At 40.2% G+C, this 20,020-nt stretch overlaps 4 protein-coding genes across 5 annotated transcripts; all 4 read right to left on the bottom strand.

Moving 5' to 3' along the window:
- Window positions 1-979: 979 nt before the first annotated feature.
- Window positions 980-5,473, bottom strand: LOC145905414 (NAD-dependent protein deacetylase sirtuin-7-like). The gene is made up of 9 exons (XM_082992601.1): window positions 5,180-5,473; window positions 4,834-4,965; window positions 4,289-4,469; window positions 3,643-3,812; window positions 3,095-3,246; window positions 2,595-2,711; window positions 2,424-2,506; window positions 2,055-2,121; window positions 980-1,971 (listed from the first exon to the last, which is right to left on the bottom strand). Exons 1-9 carry the CDS (start codon window positions 5,351-5,353, stop codon window positions 1,599-1,601), a joined length of 1,449 nt encoding a protein of 482 aa, XP_082848727.1. The 5' UTR covers window positions 5,354-5,473; the 3' UTR covers window positions 980-1,598.
- Window positions 5,474-5,531: 58 nt separating this feature from the next.
- LOC145905415 (uncharacterized) lies at window positions 5,532-9,616 on the bottom strand. The gene is made up of 8 exons (XM_082992602.1): window positions 9,390-9,616; window positions 8,514-8,638; window positions 7,911-8,076; window positions 7,394-7,498; window positions 7,124-7,224; window positions 6,753-6,899; window positions 6,229-6,449; window positions 5,532-6,074 (listed from the first exon to the last, which is right to left on the bottom strand). The coding sequence occupies exons 1-8, from the start codon at window positions 9,550-9,552 to the stop codon at window positions 5,954-5,956; spliced, it is 1,149 nt and encodes a 382-aa protein (XP_082848728.1). The 5' UTR covers window positions 9,553-9,616; the 3' UTR covers window positions 5,532-5,953.
- A 4-nt stretch (window positions 9,617-9,620) lies between these two features.
- LOC145905412 (stress-70 protein, mitochondrial-like) lies at window positions 9,621-12,133 on the bottom strand. Its single transcript, XM_082992600.1, has one exon. It carries the CDS (start codon window positions 12,083-12,085, stop codon window positions 10,010-10,012), a length of 2,076 nt encoding a protein of 691 aa, XP_082848726.1. The 5' UTR covers window positions 12,086-12,133; the 3' UTR covers window positions 9,621-10,009.
- Window positions 12,134-13,427: 1,294 nt separating this feature from the next.
- On the bottom strand, window positions 13,428-19,582 carry LOC145906426 (uncharacterized). 2 transcript variants are annotated; one of them, XM_082993843.1, is made up of 8 exons: window positions 19,304-19,582; window positions 17,698-17,804; window positions 16,751-16,913; window positions 16,349-16,490; window positions 15,104-15,802; window positions 14,992-15,040; window positions 13,720-13,813; window positions 13,428-13,588 (listed from the first exon to the last, which is right to left on the bottom strand). In XM_082993843.1, the coding sequence occupies exons 1-7, from the start codon at window positions 19,541-19,543 to the stop codon at window positions 13,750-13,752; spliced, it is 1,464 nt and encodes a 487-aa protein (XP_082849969.1). In that variant the 5' UTR covers window positions 19,544-19,582; the 3' UTR covers window positions 13,428-13,588; window positions 13,720-13,749. The 2 variants fall into 2 exon arrangements, with proteins under 2 accessions (XP_082849969.1, XP_082849968.1); XM_082993842.1 differs by having other exon boundaries at window positions 19,313-19,582.
- Between the last annotated feature and the right edge of the window lie 438 nt (window positions 19,583-20,020).

Genomic DNA, 20,020 nt, shown 5'->3' with positions numbered 1-20,020 from the left:
GGGGTCATTTATGTTTCTTACGTTCCTAACTGTTTGGGGTTAATGTAAGTGACTCATTAAATCATTAAGCGTATGGCTTTCTTCTGATTAATTTAACAATCCTATAGTTTTTTACTTCTAGCTGTGGAAATGAAAAGACTCGTCTTCAGAGAGTTAGTATTGCACCGAGTCTTGACAACATCTCTAAAGGTCAGAGGTGAAAGCAAGTCGAAACAGTCCGGTAACAATTCAACGACCGTTGTGTCCCAAACAGTTTTACGAAACCCATAATTTCAGTAAAAAAATTACTCACTTGCACAGAAAATCTCATTCCTGGCATTGAAAAAAATGGTTTCATTTTCAATGTAATAATTTAATCGTTACGGCAGAAAATTGTCCAGTTTCTTCACTGCTGATAAACACCAAACACTCGAGACTTTAATCCATTTTGGGTTCTCAAAGGTTGTCGTCCATTCTATGCAGTGTCACACAGGAAAAGCTTTTAAGGCGCGAAATTTTAGATAATGAGAGAATTTTCATTTTTAACGACGCCGGGATTCGAACCCATGCTATCCTGCTCACAGCCCTCTTTTCTTGATTAGGTGTTTGGGTTAAAAAAACGTTGCCCGATGTTGCTTGGCGGTTTCATTAATCAGCTCTCTACCGCCGCTAACAGTTGTGCGTGACATCAATGCGAAAAAGCCAGTTTACCCAAAAGCGCTGGCTGGGATAGTAGATTAAATGCGTCAATTTAATTTCAGTTGAAATCAAATCATGTGTACTTTGCGCAAAAAAACACTTCGATACAGCCTTGCGGTAACCACCGGATTCTGATTAGGGAGCAACACGCTGGGAACTGGTTAAAAATCCAGCTCTGCTGACCCCCTATCACTTCTCAAGTATACCAGATCGTTGTAACGATTTCGGCGAGGGAAATCTCCTTGCAATGGACGTTTGAAATTCCCAAATCCGTAATATCTGATGCTGTTTTATTGCCGGTTAGTCATAAAACAAACGACACACAAAAAAACAATTCCACAACAACATTACAAGCAATCTAGTACTGAATACGTACACACGGGTAGTGGTAGCTTCCATACGAAGCTTGCTCAACACCCAACTACATTGCACGTCATATGGCTTCACTAAGTAGAAGGAGCAAATAAAACCGAAGTAAAATATCGTGCCGTCTAAATTGGCTTCATTTTTTTTGAGAATTTGTCGTATCCGTTAATACATTGTGAGTAACGAATTGTTTTGATGTACGTTGGAGCTTTCACAGTGGATGGTATGTTAAAAAATCATTGTAGGTATTGTTGAGAAAGTGTAATAAAAATCTTGTTGCATGCTAAAAACGCTGACTCGAAAAGCACAAAATATTCAAAAGCCTTACGAACCTTTCACCACAAGCTTTCTAAATTACTGCATAGCCCTAAAAAATGCTTAGTACATACATGATTGCATCGTGAAAGCCCAGGCGTGAAAAATTGGACAATGGACTGAAACATATCAAAAAGCACATTGTATATTTGTTCCTTTCACAAACGTAACCACTAATGCTTCGTGAAGAATGAGGTAGCAGCACCAAGTTCATGCAAAATTTGTGAAGAATTTCAGTACTAACTGCTGCATGCTGGTTTGGGCGGCGACGCGGCCCGGAATTCTGGTCGTTTTCGCTTACGTTTCGTATGCTTGCGCGCCACGACCTTCCTACGACCTTTACCAAACCAAGCCGGCATCTCGGACTGCGCCGAGGCTATTTCATCACGTGACTGGTCCGGGCACTCTGATTCGTTGAGGCCGGGCAACTTGGCCAAGCACTGTTGGTCCTTCATTGCCACTACGTCACCGCTCACGTGATCGGGTTTCCGCTCATGCGCCGTGACGAACAGATGCGCGTGAGATTTCGGAATCCGAATCGTCCGGGTTTGGAAAGTTTCGGATTCCGAAGGCGCTATAGGCGTTGCAAGCCTCAGGAGGGCGTCCCTATCACTAGAAATCATACAAACCGACATAGATTTTGAAACATGATGATCAATACCCCAGTTTCAAAACAAAAAAATTAAATCGCCCACCTGTCGTATGACGATACTTCCAAGCCCAGGTGGTCCATGACGCGCCTCATGACATCATCCGAGCGTCCTACAAAGTATTTAATAAATTAATCGAATAAGTGTGTTCGTACAGAACAGAATAATTTGTGACAGACATCGGTGATATTTGTATGTTTATGTCAGTTGACTGGGGATAGAGCTTACACAATATGCCACGTTATGCGATAGCTCAGCGGAGAACTTTGCAAACTGGTCTTTGCCCTTCGAATTCAACGTGTTTGTATGCGTAATCGCAACTATCTTTAATAACCATTGTAAGGTTTACAGGCTTCTAACCAGTTTCTCAGTACTTCGAATAAAACTGTTATATTTCGCTCATAGTAAGCCTACCATGTATCTTCAAAACAGATTGCGAGTCCTTTGGCGTCCACTGCATGTTAACAATGTACAACTTCGGTCTCGACTTCTTTGGCCTGAAAAAAGAACAGTTCCACAAATGTCCAAACAGAAATTAACTGCGCAATCCAGACTTAATAGTAATTTAGAATTCAATTCGCCAACCTGTCTGTGAGCCATAGTTGCTTGTAACACCGCAGAACCTTGAGGCTGGAACCGAGACACAAAACAAGGTCAGCGTTTTCCACGTTCGATTCGGCCTCCTTCCAGCAGTGTGGCCACCTGGGGAAAACACAGACTCCATGTAAATTTAATTGCCAGAATAAAAAGACAAAACAATTTTGAGAATAAGTCAGGGGTGGATCCGGAAATTTTCTCAAGGGGGGCAAATAATTTCTAAAACTCATTGTGACGCAATAGCGTTTTTGGTCGCTAGAAACTGCACGAGGCATGCATGCGCCAAACAAAGAACGCTAGTGACGAACGAAAATTAATCCAAGACAACTCTTTTGTCTGCCACTGCACCATTTATTGTGACACATTTTAGGGGGTCAATCGCCACCATTCGCCCCCCTCATGGATCCACCCCCACAACAAGTACAGCAGGCCAGACAAAAACGATCCCTTTTGAGTTTGGGTTAACAGTGACGACCAAATCCACTCACCCACTGTCTCCCTTTTCGCCGAAGTGTACGATCGTGTCTTTCAACTGTCCGCGGCACACGTCACACGTGCGTGACGTCATATGACGTCGTAGACCGGTGCGCTGAGTGACGTCGAAGATTCGGTAAAATTGCTTGCCGCAATCTGTGCAAATCTGCAAAAAAAGGAAATACCCAGTTGGTTTTCGAAAACTGTTGAACTTGATTTTCTGCCTGCACAGAAAAAATCAATTATGTTTGCTTGGAATAGGAAAAGACAAACCTAACATGCTGATCATTATTTAGCAAACGCACAAAATATAATAATGATCAGCATAGCTTTGCGTTTCCTATTCCCTATAACTCCTAAGCATAAGTTTTTTAAATCGTACAAACACTAATTACACAGTTGACGTAGCTTTTACCTGCATATTTGAAAGTAAAAAACAACTCCACAAAAACAAACCATGAGCCCATCTGCAGCGGTGGATTAAAACAAAATTTCTACACTCGAAAACATTTTTTGTCCAGTAACAAGGATCCCACACTCACATACCCTTCCACAAGCTCACCTCAGAAAACATGTTTCCGTGAATTTCTGAGATCTGTTTGGGAGAAACTCCACTGCGGATGTGGAGGCCATCGCAGTTTTGCGACACAATGTAGTTTAAAATCCCACATTCCAGAAGTTTCAATATTGTCATGTGTGTAAACGTGGGTGTCGCAGTCACCAAGTTCTGATCTAGAAACAAATTGGTTTGTTATTCTCACCATGTTTGATTGACACAATAAGGCTTCAAACATAAAATACATGACGATGTGGCAAACACATGCTTTGATAACAAAAATGGCACAATTTTTGTTTGTTGAGTGGTGAATAGTTTTGAATACTAACAGCAGCAATCCGCAATATAATGTATAGGAAGGTTTTTGTCAAGACAAAGTGCCAGCACAGTAAGTACTGCAAAGATTAGCATTGTTTTAGGGTCATAGGTCTAAAAGGTTATACTCAGTTGCATTTATTGTATGCAGCAAACTGCTCGAAGATGGAAACTTTAATTTTCACTTTTACATTTGTCGTCTGATGTTTCTGCCACACAAAATACTGCATAAACCCATTTAAGGCCCCATACCATGCGACAAAATGAGAAATGAAGGAATCACTCAGCAGAAACTTTACACATGCAACTGTAAAACAGTGTATATTTAAGTTTTTACCAACTGAAATAGATCGTCCATCTTGTAATTTTGTCCACACCCCATCGGGTCCCCTGTAATCTGGAATATTGGCTGAGGTGCTAATGCCCGCCCCGGTGTAGATTATAGCGTGTTTACTAGCTCGAAGTGCTTCGGCAAGTCGAACGCAGCTCTGCTGAAGGATCTCGGGTTCATCTTCGAACTATTCACATTGATAAAAAATACTGAGACATCAACACATTTGGATTTCACAGCATGTCGACATGAACAGTATTACAAATTTATTAATATTGGATACACTGTATAATTTGGGCAACAGGTACAAACCTCTGTATATGAATGACATCAGAATAAAGCTTGTAGTTAATTGTTTTTAACTATGTACTAAAATTGTTTATACAATAGCACATGATATAGTGAAAAGATCTTGTTCAGTTTTATTCTGATGCATTAGCTCATGTTCAATGATGGCAGAACATTCCCATGCAATTAACCACAGTACCTACATTTTTACACGCCTAGTATTTTTGATAACACACAGTGAATATGTCTTGGGAACACTTTACCTCCTTGCGCCGTTCCTTGTTCTTACAGTAACTTGATCTCCGTTTCTTCACCAGTTTGACGAGAGAGTCGTGCTCCTTCAGAAATGCCAAATCATCGCAACTGTATGCTGACTGGTCGACAACAGCACGAATCTATAGCAATGCTTGGTTAAACTTAAATAAACTGCACCAAGCAACTGCAACATTTGCTTTTCAAAAAATGCATAAAATGTATTAAAGTAACAACAAACAGCTTCTATATCTAACATACTACAAGATACCATCATAATAATAATGCACATCTCAAAAGGCACATTAAAAACGGCAAAAATACATAAATAAACAGTAATTTAAACTAGCATAATACCTTTTTGACAACTTCCCGTTCATCGAACTTTGCACTTTCCTGTCTTGGTCTTAATTTTCTGCTGGGTTCCTTTGTCACCAGAACAGAACAGGAGCTACTTTTCGCAACAGTACCAACAGTGGTAACTTGTGGCTTCACAAGGACAGGTACAAACACATCGTCGACTTGGGCCATTTCCGATGCACACAGAAGACTGGTTTAGGAGCATTTCATTTTAAAACAGCCACTAAGTGGCAGTGTGGAGTTGTTTTTTTAATCAAGCCTATGTGATTCCCAACATAGTTCTACAAACAATACAAAATGTAAGTACTAGGTAAGAGGCATTAGATTTGTAGACCACAATAAATTACACAAAAACAGGGAACTAAATACTAAAAAGAAGTGCTTTATATCAGAGCAGTGCTAATTAATTATCTAAGTTGGGTAATGACAATGCCACAATACAGTGTTTGAAAAAGTAGGACAGTGTCAGTACAAAAATACATATGACGTAGTTCAATCAAACTTCTGAACAAATCATGACAAGACCACAATACAGTGTTTGAAAAAGTAGGACAGTGTCGGTACAGTAAAAATACATAAGACGTAGTTCAATCAAACCTTCGGACAAATCAAAATAAAATTGGCATCGAAGACTTAGAGGTTAAGCGAGATAAGTAAATTTTGAAGCTTTCAGCTAAACTAAACATTAACAAGCACAGTCCACAAGTATATTCTTTGTATGACATAACAGACACAGATAAACAAGATGTAGTTTTCATTCAAACGCACAGGCTAGGCATATTGTTTTGTAAGGTAGTCATCTTGCATATTTTTTCTCTTAAGTTGCTTGGATTTTTTTTCCTGCAGACTTTCAGTGTACAGATGTTGGGAAAGTCTGTCTCGCAGTGACAAGCTGTGAAAAAATGGTGATTAGAGCAGGTCGCAATGGCACAAATTAAGTTCCTTGTTCAAACCTTCACCAGAATAAATTCGTCATTTCATTTCCATTAAAGGTTTATTTTGAAACAGAACACAGGCCTAATTCATTAAAATTAACAGATACACACCTCGAAGTATCCACATGTTTGCTGGAGAAGATTTCATCAACACCTTCGTTAACTTTACCTTTCGTCAACACAGCACTTTGAGAATACTTTACTTTGGTTTCAATATTTCTGGGTCTTGGTGCAGCAGGCATGCTCTTTGCTTTAGCAAGTTTGCGAGACTGGTCATCATTGAAAAGGTTGTGATCACTTTTCTTGGAGTCGATACCAGTTCCTTGAAACTCCTGTTCATACGAATATAAACCAGTTGGCGCATTGCGTGAAAACATACCATTGTGGTAATATTACATTCAGTGCACAACTAACTCGAAGTCCAATCTATTTTATTATTTTAGTTTATAATGTGTTTTCTTTGGGACACTATATTGAAAACGTTGCACAGAATATGTATATTCTGATGTAAATCACATCAATTCTGAGACGACCGGCAATGTATTTCAAATGTCTAGGACTTGACATCATTCACCAAGCTTTGCAAAAGCTCATATATTAATGGTCATTTTTCATTGAAACCATAAAGTATTTACTTGTGGAGGTAAAATTTGGCTCTGGTACAACTGGCTCTGATCTCCATGAATCCAAGTTTTTGATGAGGAATCGAACAGCTGGTGAGCCATCAAATCCTCTCGTTTTAGAAGAGCCAAGTTCTTCATGGTGCCAGCTCTCTTTCGCCACTAAATGAAAAAAAATGCACTAAGCAAGATTCGTTAAAGTGGTACTGTAATCGCTTGACAATATTGTGAAAAAGGCAAGCTTTGGGGAGAAAAATATAACAAAAAACATACAAAACTTTCAAATTTGCACACTCGGTTAATAAACATGTAACAACACTTGGTCAAAACTGATAATTGAGAGCAAACAACAAAAGTGAGTTAGCAAAGTGCATAAACTGTATCACCTGAAAGAGGAATAATCGCCCTTCACAAGATTTTTGCTCCCAATGGAAAGCAGTCTGTAGTGGGGTTTCACCCAAATTGTCAGCTGCACTGATAAGGTGACCTGAGATTATTACTGCTTGTTAAGTATGATGTTACACAATATATAGACCATATTATAGTGGGATTTTTAGTAGATACAAAACACATATAATATATATGTTGTAGCAACAGAAGAATAGAAGTTTTGGATCGAAACAGAAGTAAACAAAACACTATCAGATCAAACTAACCTGCTCCACTGTTTAGCAGCAGTTCAATTGCTTTGTCCTGACCATTAGCTGCAGCAACATGCAAAACATTTCTTCCATTTTTAGTTGTTGCTCCAATATCGACCCCTACATGGAAAATGTAATGAAAATTTGTCTCAAACATTCCACCAGATTTATATACTTTAAATTTGTGGCATATGTACTGTTATTAGTTTTGTGACATATGGGCAGTAGTACAGTACTGTGGCATATGTGCAGTAATATAGTATTGCGGCCCGTGTGCAGTAATAGAGTATTGTTGCACATGTGCAGTAGTACAGTATTGTGGCATATGTGCAGTCATAGAGTATTGTGGCATATGTGCAGTAATATAGTATTGCGGCATATGTGCAGTAATATACTCTTGTTAACAAACATACAGTAAAGGCAATTCAACATAGGTCCCTTAACCATTTATGCAATGTTTAAATACAGTGTTGACACAAAAACGCAATTGCAATAACAATTAACTGCAATAACAAGTATTTAAATCACTGACCGGTTTTTAGTAGTTCCTTAATAAGACTTAAATGTCCACGGTGAACGGCAACATACAGAGCAATAGCGGCACGGGAAAGGAAGCATTTTCTACGAGCTGCCTCACTCATTTGTTCTATGTTAGGATTGCGATACTTGCTGTCAACGGTAACTCCCTGTGCCATAACCTAAAACGAATATGTACAAACAATGAAAAATTGGATTTGTATGGTTAATTGCCTATGTGCAAATGTTTTTTTTTTCAAATTGGGTTCAAAATTAACAAAGTGATTGATTTTCCAAGTAAACAATAATATTCACACAATAGTTTTGTTGTAACTTTAATTATATGGTACAATTGCTGTGAATTTTCTGTCTAACCAAACGCTTCAATTACTTATGCATTGCATTGGCACTCTAACTGCAATATTTGCTTAAATTTATATTGCAAAGTTGTTGTGAATTTTCTGTCTTACCAAACACAGAGTTTCCACAGTTCAATAACTTATGCATTGCATCAGTACTCTTAACTGCAATATTCACAAATACAACAATCCGTATCTGCTTTGTTTGTAGAAACAACAGAAAAATGTTGCTCTATCAACTCACACCATTGCACACTTACATCTGGAATGTTTCCTCTAGCACAAGCCCGCACCAATGTCGCCCAGGATTTCCATATATTCAATGTCAAACTGGCACCGGTAACAACGTCATGGTGACGTAAAGTACTTCCATCCTCCATGTCACCTAAATTATTAGATCATATAGTTCTAAGTTCTTTTAAAAAAGCTCTGTCAGTAATTAGGTTAAGTTTACTAAATGACTTGTTCAAGACTAATTGACAGAAAAACAATTCAATCAATATTTTGAATGTGTTTACTTGGGCAGTTACCAGTATTAACAAACCATGACAGATTGCAGCTTACAATCTACTTTTAAAGAGCTTGTGAGTGGGTGTCATCAGTCTATCCAATGTTGGCTACCTTTAGCTATAGAGCTAACTCCACTCTTAGCACAAAACTGAAACAAACTCTGGAGCCCCTAGTTGCCAGGGATTTTTTGACCCTTGCATGCACAAGAACCGAATGTACTATTTGTCACCTGATGTTTTTAGTGAACTTAAAAACCTCCAAATGCACTAGAAGTTATAAATGTTTCTTAATTATTTACATTATAGTTTATCCTCAATGAGATTGCGCTTTCATGGAGCCACAATAGACGGTGTAATAGCCATAGGTTGCCTCTTGCCCAGTACAAAATTAATAGCATTGAGTTTTTTTTGCATTCAAGGTAATTTTTCTATTAAAATAATGCTATCATCAACACCACGTTGGATCATAATATGTAAAATTTGGTTTAATCTCAATCTGGTTGTTAAGGCAGTAAATAGTTTGTTTTTAGGTATAGCAATGTCATTGGTTTTATTGTATACGGACACATTTCCCTGCCAGTGTTTAAAAATATTTGTAAATCTAGAAACTACTTTTATTCAGCCGACCTTGGTCAAGATACATGATTCGCTGGAGATGGGTGGGTATGCCAGCTATAAGTTCCAGCATGATCTTCAAATCCCGTATTTTTGTATTGCTGCTGACTTTTTTAACTGGGAAAGTCTCGTTTGTTTCCACCGAGTACACTTCTATGTTAAACTGCTTGGACATTTTGAAACTTTATCCTAAAATTTTTGACCATCTATTTTTTTGTACTCTAGTGTGCATTGGCCCTAATCCTGCAACACAAACACTAATTACTATGGCAACAGTGGCCCACAGAATATTTTAAGCAAATGAACAATTTTAATACATTTCAGCAAGAATTACCAATAGGTTGAGTATGTAAAGAACAGACAACCACAAATGTTGCTTTACAATATATTACAAAAATTTTGGTGTGCGAGACAAATCAATATTGGTATGTGTGGTAACGGTAACACATACATTACTTTTATCTCAAATTTTCTGTTGGAAAATGGTGCATAAACATAACAAAGACAAGCAGCTTTTTGAGACAAAAACTGAAATTAAACCACTGGTAAGTCTTAGCGGGCATTCCTGTCTAGGCTACCCCTTGGCTTGGAAGCGACTTTATTAGATATGAACATCATCAAATAAACTTAGTTTATTGCTGTTGTTTCTTTTGGTCGTCACCATCATTGGTTTCAGGGTTGGACTCTGAAGGGCCACTGCTGGCTCCAGAAGACTCTTTTTCGGCAGCCATCTTTTTGTAGGCAATTTCAAACAATTTCAAGCTCTTCTGTTGAAGACTGGAGAAAGCCTGACGAATGTCCTCCACCTCTTTAGTGTCTTTCTCAGCGAGAGTCTCTCGCAAATTATTAATCTCCTCCTTGATCTGGTCGCATTCCTCTTTGGGAAGTTGGTCTTTGAACTCTTCCATTTTACTTTCAGTGTCATGGATCACTCCCTCCGCTTGATTCACAATCTCCACCTTCTCCTTTCGTTTCTTGTCTTCCTCTGCATATTCCGCCGCCTTTTTCACCATGTTCTCGATTTCGTCCTTGCTGAGACCTCCAGAAGACTGGATGACAATCTGCTGTTCACGGCCAGTGCCCTTGTCTCTGGCGGAAACATTAACAATACCGTTCGCATCAATGTCAAAAGTAACTTCGACTTGTGGCACGCCACGTGGCGCTGGTGGAATTCCAACCAACTGGAATTGTCCCAAAAGCTTGTTGTCCAAGGCCATTTCACGCTCTCCCTGGTGTACTTTGATTTCCACTTGCGTTTGTCCATCTGCAGCTGTACTGAACACCTGACTCTTTTTGGTTGGAATTGTGGTGTTACGCTCAATGAGCTTTGTGAAAACTCCACCAAGAGTCTCAATACCCAGTGAAAGTGGAGTGACATCAAGCAGGAGAACATCGGTTACATTTCCGGCAAGGACACCACCTTGGATAGCAGCGCCCATGGCCACAGCCTCATCTGGGTTGACTGATTTACTTGCCGCTTTGCCGAAAACATTTTGAACTGTTTCTTGTACTTTAGGCATTCTCGTCATTCCTCCGACCAACAGAATTTCACCAATGTCACTTTTTGCAACTTCCGCATCCCGAATTGCCTTCTCACAAGGACTGATTGTACGTTTGATAAGATCCCCCACAAGTTGTTCTAGTTGAGATCTCGACATTTTTACGTTCATGTGTTTTGGCCCGCTGGCATCCATGGTAAGGTATGGAAGATTTATATCAGTTTGAAGAGAGGAAGAAAGTTCCATTTTCGCCTTCTCCGACGCTTCTTTAACTCTCTGCATCGCCATTTTATCTTTTTTGAGGTCAATTCCCTGCTCTTTGAGGAATTGCTTGACAAGAAACTGGACAATGATATTATCAAAGTCCTCTCCACCCAGCAAAGTGTCACCGTTCGTTGATTTCACTTCAAACACTCCCTTCTGAATTTCCAGCAATGAAACATCAAAAGTACCACCACCTAAATCATAGACAGCGATAATTTTGTCTTCGGTTTTGTCTAATCCATAAGCAAGAGCAGCAGCAGTGGGTTCATTAATTACACGAAGTACATTAAGACCAGAAATTTGACCAGCATCTTTAGTTGCCTGACGCTGAGAATCATTGAAATAAGCAGGTACAGTGATCACAGCATTCTTCACAGGTGTGTTTAGGTAGTTTTCAGCAGTTTCCTTCATTTTTGTGAGAACAAAGGCCCCAATTTGTGATGGTGAATACCTTTTTCCATCGGACCCCTCAACCCAAGCATCTCCATTGGTAGCTTTCACAATTTTAAATGTTGACGTTTTTAGCTCTTTTTGGATCTCTGGGTCGTCAAAACGCCTTCCAATCAGTCGCTTAGTGGCATAAAATGTGTTTCCAGGGTTAGTAACTGCCTGGCGTCTTGCAGGGGTGCCCGCCAATCGCTCACCCTCTCCGGAGAATGCGATAGTAGATGGGGTTGTTCTCGAACCTTCTGCATTTTCTAAAACCTTGGCTTGCTTTCCTTCCATCACAGCAACACAGGAATTAGTTGTTCCAAGATCGATACCAACAACAGCGCCTCTGACAGCATCAGATGCATACGATCGTGTGAGGAATCGGTTACACATGGCAGTGAGTCTCTGGTTTCTTTGCAAGCTTGTGGCATTGTGATGGGTGTTTCTTTTCAGTAGATTTTGGTAAAATTTTTTCTGTTGTTGATAAACGTTCCGACTCACTGACGAGAACATGTTTAATTTTGATTGCTAACAACCTAATATTTAAAGAATGAGACAGCAAATTCTGGCAATAAATTATTAGAGGTTAAAGCTTAGTAATTTTGAGGTTGAGGTAATTGGTTAATAAATCTCAACCATTTTATGTAGAGAAACACTTGAATCATGCTAATTTGTTTAATTAGTTACAATTTGAAGCTAAAATATAGGCTATCTTCAAAATGAAATCAAAGTCATAACCAATAGGCTATAGTATAAAAGTTATTTTTATTTATCCACACTACAGTAATATCAGTACTTTTTTGCAAATATTCGCTCTGGACGTAATTATAAAAAAAATCATTTAGCTTAATCAAAAACTCTACGACGAACTCTACGAAACCTAGCAGACACGCAACTATTACGCAATCAATGTCATTACACAACTTACGCACAAATTTCAACACGCAAGCAGTTGCAGAAAAACATGAAAACGCCTGCGAAAAACTGGACATATCGTTGTTTAAAATGAAACTTCAGAAAAACCAGCAAGCAAACGTGACAATTCAACCATGTGCTCACCAAGATAGCAACCGAGAACCGACCTCTGGCAACGTGATTGTCCCACGGCGTTATGACGCAATGGAGCTCCAATTGTCTAGATTTTTCCGAAATTTATTTTCAGAAGGGGTAAAAATATTATTCCGTTCAGTGCTTGTTGGTAATTATATCACTCGTACTCTGTTTATTTTATTGTTTTTTCTGCTTAAATTAAGAGAGAACAAAAAATACAAAAACAATTTCAGATTATTATTAAGTAGAACCTAATTTCAGATTATTATTAAGTCAGGAAAAAGTGGCTGATCCAGCTGGGCTGCATTGCCTGGGCTGCCAAGCCTGAAAACCTCATGATAAGTAGAACCTATTCATTAATCGTCCAAGCAAAATTTTAATTACCGGTAAACAAAAACATCTACCAAAATATAACTTCAACGCCAAGACCTTTACCAGACACGATGAACAGATGTCAATTTTTTTTTGACAATTTACTTAGATGCACGTTGAACTCAAGACTTCATTGGACTTATTTATCCAAAGCGCTAAACTTTTACCAGCTTTCACCTTTGCTCAACATATTTAAACAAATTTTGTTAACTGCGCTATTTCTCTCTTTGAACATGCAAAATAACTTTAACTACAAACAACAGTGTTTGCTGAGTATTCTAGTTTTGCAGTTTCTGATTCGTTTTCATTGTAGAGTTTTTCTTTTATTGCTGTCGTTGATTTGGAAGTCAGATACATAAAAGACACAACGACGCGCAAATTTGCGTTTTGTCTGTTTATTCAGTTCGCTTAAGCAGCAGCGAAAAATCGGACAACGCTAAACAAGCACAACACTTTGGGAACTGGAATCGGCTGGGGCGCGGCAACCGTCGACGCATGGTGGCGCAAGAGAGCAAGCGCTTGTTGGCCGCGATTCGGGAAATTCCCCAGTGTCGTTGAGGTAGCAGCAGGCTATAAATAGTTGCAGAGTAGCAGCTGAAAAAATATGACGAAAGGTTTATGCCTCTGGGTTCTCAATTGCTGTATTTTTAGGGTATATTGTATGTATGGTAAAAATAAAAGCAAAATCAAAACAGCTTTCTATGCTAAGGTCAACTTGTTAGTACCTTGGCCTATTTCTTGACGGGTGTCGACATTCACCACACTTGTTGCTGAGCTGTTGGCATGCTCTGTCCAAACTTCATGGGGGCTTCCCAGGAGCTACAAAAAATATGACTTGGTTAAATTTGTTTCCGATCCAAACGGTTTCAACAAACTCTAATAGCACGAGCGTAAATTTAGCTTTCGGTGATCCATTTTGATCTTATACATATGACGTAGTGGACTGCTGACACGTCAACGTGGGTCCGGGCCAGCCCGGTCAAGTCGGTCAAAAAATTGCCACCGCACATCAAAGCCGTTGACCACACAGGTCATTGTCCAAAACGCCGAAGCCCTTGTCGCCAGACTGGCAATTGGCGGCCCGATAGCACGCTTTTCGTGACGATGAATGTCGCTAATCGCGACGCAATTAAAGGGCGGCGCCGGTTTAAAGTGACGCGGTACACGCGTTGACGCACTGACGACGCCGCGCAAGTCGTCCATTTTGTACATGACGTCATCGAATGGAAACGATCCAATATCTACAAACGAAGCAACAAGACAAACTGACAATGCCCCCAAAACGCAGTTTAGTAAAAAAACGCAAATCCTAAGTTACACCCCATTTTGTTTTTAAATCGCGTAAAGCATGGCAAACTATACGTTTAACGATTTTAAGTTTTCATTGTGTCGGATGGGTGGTCGCTTATGCTACAGCAGTTCACTCAGTTCCCGAATCAGTGACATGAGGTAATCTATGCCCGGTTAATCAGTCGTCATAGTCGCATTGCGCAATCATACTCGCCAATCTGACTGCAAAATATGTGCTACACCCGGCTTAAACTTGGCATGCACCGAAATGACGCGGGCCAGGCGGGTTTCGTCGGCTGCCCGCACACCCTAAATCTGTGCGACCCACAGCAAGGATTTACCGGTACATCGTAAGCGCCTTATCGACCAAGTGCCAGTCAAAGAAGATTACGTCGCCGAATTTAGCGGTTTTTATTGTTGACCAGGCTTAGAAAGTGGCTGTTTGTATGCAAGTTGCTTCCGGATGCGTGGTTGGGCTTTGGAATGTAAACAACACCCCCACTCCCATGTTTGGTAAAGGTAGATCTTATGCAGCGATTAAGCCGTGCAGCTGATGCGCTTATAGGTCGCAGCTGGGTTTTGAGGTTGCTCTAAGCCTCGAGAATGTTGAATCAATACGACACCTTTTCTTTCGATAATAAAGGCTTAGTTTTCGTTGTATGTTGCTTTAATATAACTTTATCGAAAAAGTACAAAATTAAATCTACCTTTTATGAATTCCGTATTGGAGGTCGCATTGCGGTTCCGGAGATGAATCTGTAATAACAAAAAACTGCATTTTTTTTAAGTTCAAAAAACTATCAAACAATATTTTCTTACCTCCATTTTTGCTTGAGTACCAGTCTGTCAGATCAGTGCCTTCGCTACAGTGGCCAGTTGAAAGTGCTCCCTCCCTGCTGCGAATTGGGCAGATTCCATCGATGCAATTTGGGATGGAACCAGGCTTCGAAGCAGATTGTGATATTGCTGCAGGAAAGCATGAAACTTCTTGTCCGCCATTGCAATGCGGAATCAACCACTGTGATTGGTTGTTGGCGATCACGTGGGAGTTGTGTTGCGTGAACGGAAGGTTTGTTTCATCACAAAAGTTCTTTGTTGGTGCTTGGCAAAAGTTTTGTGTTGGTGTTGCAAAGTTTGTGTGACTTTGAAATGTTTGCTGACATTGTTGGGAATTTTGTATACACGGAGCCATTGCCATTTGGGCCACTGGGCTTGGAAGGTAAGGATGATTACCAGGTACATGTACAGGATCTCTGCAGATAGGCTGGCTACATTGGAAGGCATCTTTAGGAAAAATATTTGTGCCTTCCCAAGAAGACTGAGTGTTACATGGGTAGTACATCGGCTGTTCCGTTTGCGACAAGTGATTGGTTCGATGGTGTTCCAATTCTTGATTCAAAATGGCTGCTGAGCTGCCTTGGGATTTATTTGCCTGTGGAATTGGCGAAGATGACTCACCGCCAATAGTCACAGTGGGACATCTGCTTTCAGATGAAATCTTGTCATCAATCTCCGTGTCTAAGGATTAGAGGAAGAAAAATGGCGGATTACATAAGGTGGGAGATTAAATTTGGTTTTACTAAAACGTTTTAATTCGACTTTATGCGAATTTGTCGCAAAAACGTGCCGCGTTGTTCACTGATACGCAGAAACATTTTAAATACCCTGGCGGCTAAAGTAACTTTTTTGAAAGGTATAATATGATCAACTTAAGCATGACATGTAAAAACATTTCACGTGAATAACCTCCTACGCTAATATTTGTTACTGTTTCTATTTTGCGGTAAACAGCATCTGCCAATATGAGAAATTACCCTTTTAACCAAACATTTTTTCAAAATCTATCCACAATGTCATGTATAAGCCACATAAAAAATACACCAACTTCTCCTAAGATGCGATAAAGTAACCTCGAAGCGCAAAAGAACATTATGCGTATTGCTAGGCGAGCGAATTTCCCACAGAAGAAGTAAAGAGAAAATACAGGCGATAACATCAGCACCCGTTCGCCCACGCGCTCGACGTGTAAACATTTTGCCACGCGGCGTGCGCCGCAAGGTTTACCTGTGCTGAGTGATGATTGATCACACGCAGAGTTCGGCTGGCTAGAAAGGCTTGTGGAGTCGTTCGGCCGGTGCTTGGGGATCCAAGTCATCTTGTTTTCCTTCTTGAGGCGACGGCGAGCGTTTGCAAACCATGTTGAAACCTATAGCGTGGGAATTTTGTAAAAATTATTGTGCTTTGAAAAAAAATCGCTTTTAAGAAACATCATATTAGAAAAAACATTTTTTTTGAAACGATATTGATATGCTTTTGAGCAGGCGAAATGTAAAAATATATGTAAAAATAAAGAGCAAAGAAAATCTTGTGAGTGCTATACGTTTTTTGCAACGAAACTTTCGTCACGAAACTAGTGATTATGATTTTTTTGGAATGCAAAGGTTGATTTCCAAAAATATTGCATACCTGGGTCAAAGTCATTTTTGACACCACAGCCAGCATCACTTTTTCTCCTTTGCTCGGGTATGGATTCTTGCTGTGTTCCTGCAGCCACGCCTTCAAAGTGCTCGTAGACTCACGGGTGGCATTTTTACGTTGCCCATGGTCGTGCATGGTGGTCGGGGCGTATCTGGAATGGATTAATTGTGGCTGGTTAGATCAGTAAAAGGCGCGTCTCCTACAAGGCTGAGATTTATTGGTGACTCCGAAGTCTGTTCCAAAATGAAGCAGATCAGTTTGTAAACCATCGCGTTGGGGAAGTGTCTTAAAAAACATTAAAAATCGGAAGAACGTTGGCGGCCGATGGGCGCCCGGTCGGTGACCGGTGGGCCCGGGACCACATGCGCCTGTACCTCTATACGTCACGGCGTCATTGAAGTGGCGTCACATGGCCTGGGGCCCTGCACGAATGCCGGATCGCGACAACAAACACCCTCCGTTGGAGATATTAAGCCAGAGTGACTCGCCGCGCACACAAACAATGAACTTCTGTGTTACGTCACGACCCCCCTGGGATCGCGCGTTCCCAGTCGAGGCTTGGGATGTCGAGAGTTAGTTATGCGGCCATAGAGGGCGAATTATAAGCGCTGGGATATCATGTAGCTTAGGCCTCGCCCCGGAGCTGGCATGACCAGGGCGCCTGAATAGTTTTATATCCAAACAACCGCGCCGACCCCGTGTTCACCAAGGCGACACGTGCTTGTAAAATGAAGCAACAACGTAGTCGAAATATATCAAAATGGCGAGCAACAACTATATTTTTACAGTCTATAAATGATGTTTCCGTGCGTTCCGCACTTGTTAAAATTCTTGCGGTTTAATTTCATGGCAGAGTATGTGATACCAAAAATAAGTGATTTTTTGTGGTTTGTTAATTAAAATAGTGGAGATTAGAAGGCTATAGGGATTTATACCTCGCCTGCGTTCCATACCCGTTGTACGGGTAATACGGTCTCGTCGCTGGAAAATATCCGTCGTACCACATATCACCAACCTCTGGCTTTCCGTCAAGGGGAGGGCTCTGAAACAGAATGAACAAAAACATTTAAATTGAGCAAGCGCAGAAGAAAATTCTATACAAATGAAACAATTAACGTATTGTCGCGTCACAAAAAAAGTGTTCCTAATTTTGTTTGGCTTCAAATTTATGATTTTCTTTATGTGGTTAAAAATAAAGGATTTTGTAACCTTGACTCGAATTCAGCAGCTTCTTAACTTCAACAAAGTTACGCCACAAGAATATTTCAACCGCCAACGATCCCATTCTCATTCGAAAATCAATAATTTATGCAGTGTTTTTTTACCGCAAGTTTCACACAAAACTAGCTCAATCATTTCGTTAAGTTCCACTGATTTGTTTCATTCCGAACTACAGAGTTTCAGAACCAGCTCCATAACTAAATATATTGCGGATTACGTTTAAGTTTTCCCACACTATAGAAACAACACACTTAAAAAAACAGAACGTTTCAATTGAGCGAATCACGGTGCATGCTGTGAATTGGCAACCCCCCCAAACTATCACCAGGGGCTACACAGCGTTAAGTGGTGAGAGTATTATACAGGATGGCCGAAGGGTCTCGCCGGGGTTTAGAGGGCGAGTCGAACCCGGGCTCAATCCGCAGTCAAAACACAGGCAGCGGCAATTATCGGCCCAGACGGGATCGCGGGTCGCTAAAGCACCCAGGATCTGCGCATTTACATCTAATCTTTATGTGACCTGACGAAAACAGGAATTATAGTGGCGCCTTCGGGAGAGTTGTGAAATGCATTTTCGTTTTGTGCAAGTTTTTTTGTGCAAGGCGTATTTAAACCGCCCATATACATATGTTGGTAGAGCAATATCGTCGAAATCGTCCCGATTACATCACATGGAATGCAAAAATCTTAATGCAAACTTGTTGGTTTATGTTTTAATTTTTGTCCACTATATACGCGCAATTTGAATCCAGCCAATTTCGCACACATTTTCCGATTCCACGTTTTCAACTTGGCATGGTAAAATCGAACGTCGCGGCCCATATTATAGAGTTGCTGTTAAATATATTTTAAGTGATTTATCTGTGGCAGTTTTGGTCAACTATATTTTGCTTTTAAACAACACTGGCACATTATAACTGAAAATCGTTTGAATAACTCACAAACACCCAATCTAAAAATACAATCGCAAATGTCGGTTATCATCAAATTGCTCACATTTGTTCGGATTGACACTTCCGACGTGCTTTACGGACGAACTGCCAAGTAGCATTTTATCATTCTAAATGTATGAAACGTGAACAACACCGAAGTGTGCGCGATATAAAATGTGAAAAGCAAAACTGGCTTCGGTGTTGGAGCTAAACTAAGGAGCGAAAACTGATACCTTATTTTAAAAACTTTAAACGAATAAACTGTAAGTTATTGTCTCTTTCCCGCTTTAAAATTTGGTTTAATTTCATGCCCAAAATAATTTCGTAATTATGAAAACTTTTTGCACATCTGCCGAAGCGTATTTAACACAAAATAGTACATCAAAACTCTCCATACCGTTGAATATCTTCCGAGAATTCCTGGCGTATAACGAGTCGTTTCCCCTCCTGTGATATCGCGTATCTGCCGAGTTGGTGATACTATCGCCGTACACGTCGACTGGGCCATGTAGCTCATCGGGAATCGTGGCGACGTCTCCCCAGGAATTGGTTGCACGTTGGCCGCCGAAAATCCGGTAGTTTCACGAGGCAGGAAAAAACCGTTTGTCGGGCTTTGTTGTATGACCATTGCTATTTTTCGTGTTTCTTAGACTTGTAAACTACCTTGAACACCTAAAATATGAAAGCGCAGTGTTAAAAAATGGATTTGAACCCACAGTTTCGATATTTACAAAAAGTCGCCACCGCAAGATATTTTATTTTTCCATGTTGATAAGTTGCTGATTACCAAATTGTTTTAAAGCAGCTTGGCGCGAAATAACACGTAAAACACACTGCGTTATAACCACTTATCGTATCGCGTGAGCGACCAACCTTATCTGAACAGACTAACTTCAAAACATCTCATATAACCCGAAATCGCGTGGTGCTTTTACTTTTACAGCGTGGGATTTTTACTTCAAAAACGAGAGAAAATGACAGCAAATAAAGAAAAACGCACCCGCAGCCTTCTTTCCCACACTATCTTCTTATCTCGCAATCACTGGCACCGACTTGCTCCATATGTCCATGTTACAAATGATTTACTTTGACTCGTCCATATAAC

This window comes from Ascidia mentula, chromosome 6, assembly GCF_947561715.1.
Source record: "Ascidia mentula chromosome 6, kaAscMent1.1, whole genome shotgun sequence".
Taxonomy (NCBI): Eukaryota; Metazoa; Chordata; class Ascidiacea; order Phlebobranchia; family Ascidiidae; genus Ascidia; species Ascidia mentula.
This window is presented reverse-complemented; position numbering and strand designations above follow the sequence as displayed.